Source organism: Opisthorchis viverrini (assembly GCF_000715545.1).
Source record: "Opisthorchis viverrini unplaced genomic scaffold opera_v5_2, whole genome shotgun sequence".
NCBI lineage: Eukaryota > Metazoa > Platyhelminthes > Trematoda > Opisthorchiida > Opisthorchiidae > Opisthorchis > Opisthorchis viverrini.
The window spans coordinates 4,309,309-4,310,455 of NW_008751658.1; the positions used below are offsets into that span (position 1 = coordinate 4,309,309).

Below are 1,147 nucleotides of genomic sequence, written 5' to 3' on the forward strand. Positions count from 1 at the left end.
GGGAAGGAAGCGGTGTACTGAACGCACGTCCTTTGGAGTAGTTCAATAATTCTTGAATCGTGTGCATATCGTCGGAGAAAACCAGGCGCAACTTCTCAGTTGGGCATGTGAGAATAACCTGAGAGAAATGATACCAAAAACGACTAGAGGGTTCCGTTTGTGATGGTAAAACATAAGGATAATACTATTCGACTACAGTTCCCGGGAACCCAAAACACATGGTACACTTAAAGCAACAGAGGGGTTTCAGTTACATATCCTAAACTAATAAAAAGTTAGTTAAATGCAAGCGACGAACATAGTGCTTATCTTTTCAATGGAGTAGTGACTTTTACAAGTCACCCTTCATCATAAAGACGTATACGTTAATGTGAACTGCATAATAAGTTATCAAAAGGTAAGTCCACTGTGTGCGTTCGAAAAGAGGTTAATGCGTTTTTAACTGCGAATTGATCTCACGGGGCATTTCCGAAGAAAAAAATAGACTAATAAGCGAAAAGGCAGTAACAAAATGTGTATGGCGACACGGCTAAGCGGTTACATGAGAGAGTTAAAAAGACAATAGTGGCAAACAAACTGTGCTGGGGACTGTCAAGGGAGTCTTTACAAACAGGTAAAGGCACATACAAGTAGCTGTAACTAAATTTCCTATATCAAACAAATATACTTGAGAGTGGCAGCTCTCTGAGTGTAAAACCTAATGTGCATGAAAATGATGGAGTTGTCTTACCCAATCAACAGCTTGGGTATCGCCATCATCTGTGTGCAACCGTAAAGACTTGAAAGCAGAACCGTCGTACACCTTGGTTGAAGTTGGACCGTCTGTTGCGGGCGGAGCACTGGTCGTTGCTGCCAGGTCGTTCAAAAGCGGTGTAGACGCAATATGCGGTTGTTCGTTATCTTCAGAAGATGCAAATTCATGGACGCTACTGATTCCAATGATGTTCCCGGGAAGCTCTGTACCATGATCTCCATGAGGCAGCAACGCAGCTGATAGCTCACTCGCAGTAGCTCCATTTCTACCGGGCTGGCAGGAGAGCCACTGAGGAGACCAGGAAAAAATGCTGCCATTTTGGGCGGAATTCTCGGAGTCATTAAAGAATTCGGTGTATCGCTCAGCAGGCAGCTGGTCCCGGCGCGCCCTCGG

At 44.6% G+C, this 1,147-nt stretch overlaps 1 protein-coding gene across 1 annotated transcript in view; it reads right to left on the reverse strand.

Annotated features, from left to right (window-relative positions):
- The window catches only part of T265_00252 (hypothetical protein), a gene marked incomplete at both ends in the record, with an annotated part of 23,288 nt that overhangs the window by 2,069 nt on the left and 20,072 nt on the right, over positions 1-1,147 (reverse strand). Inside the window, 2 exons of the mRNA XM_009163960.1 lie at positions 28-118; positions 731-1,064. Coding sequence (XP_009162224.1) covers positions 28-118; positions 731-1,064 — 425 coding nt within the window. The remainder of the gene's footprint in view (positions 1-27; positions 119-730; positions 1,065-1,147) is intronic.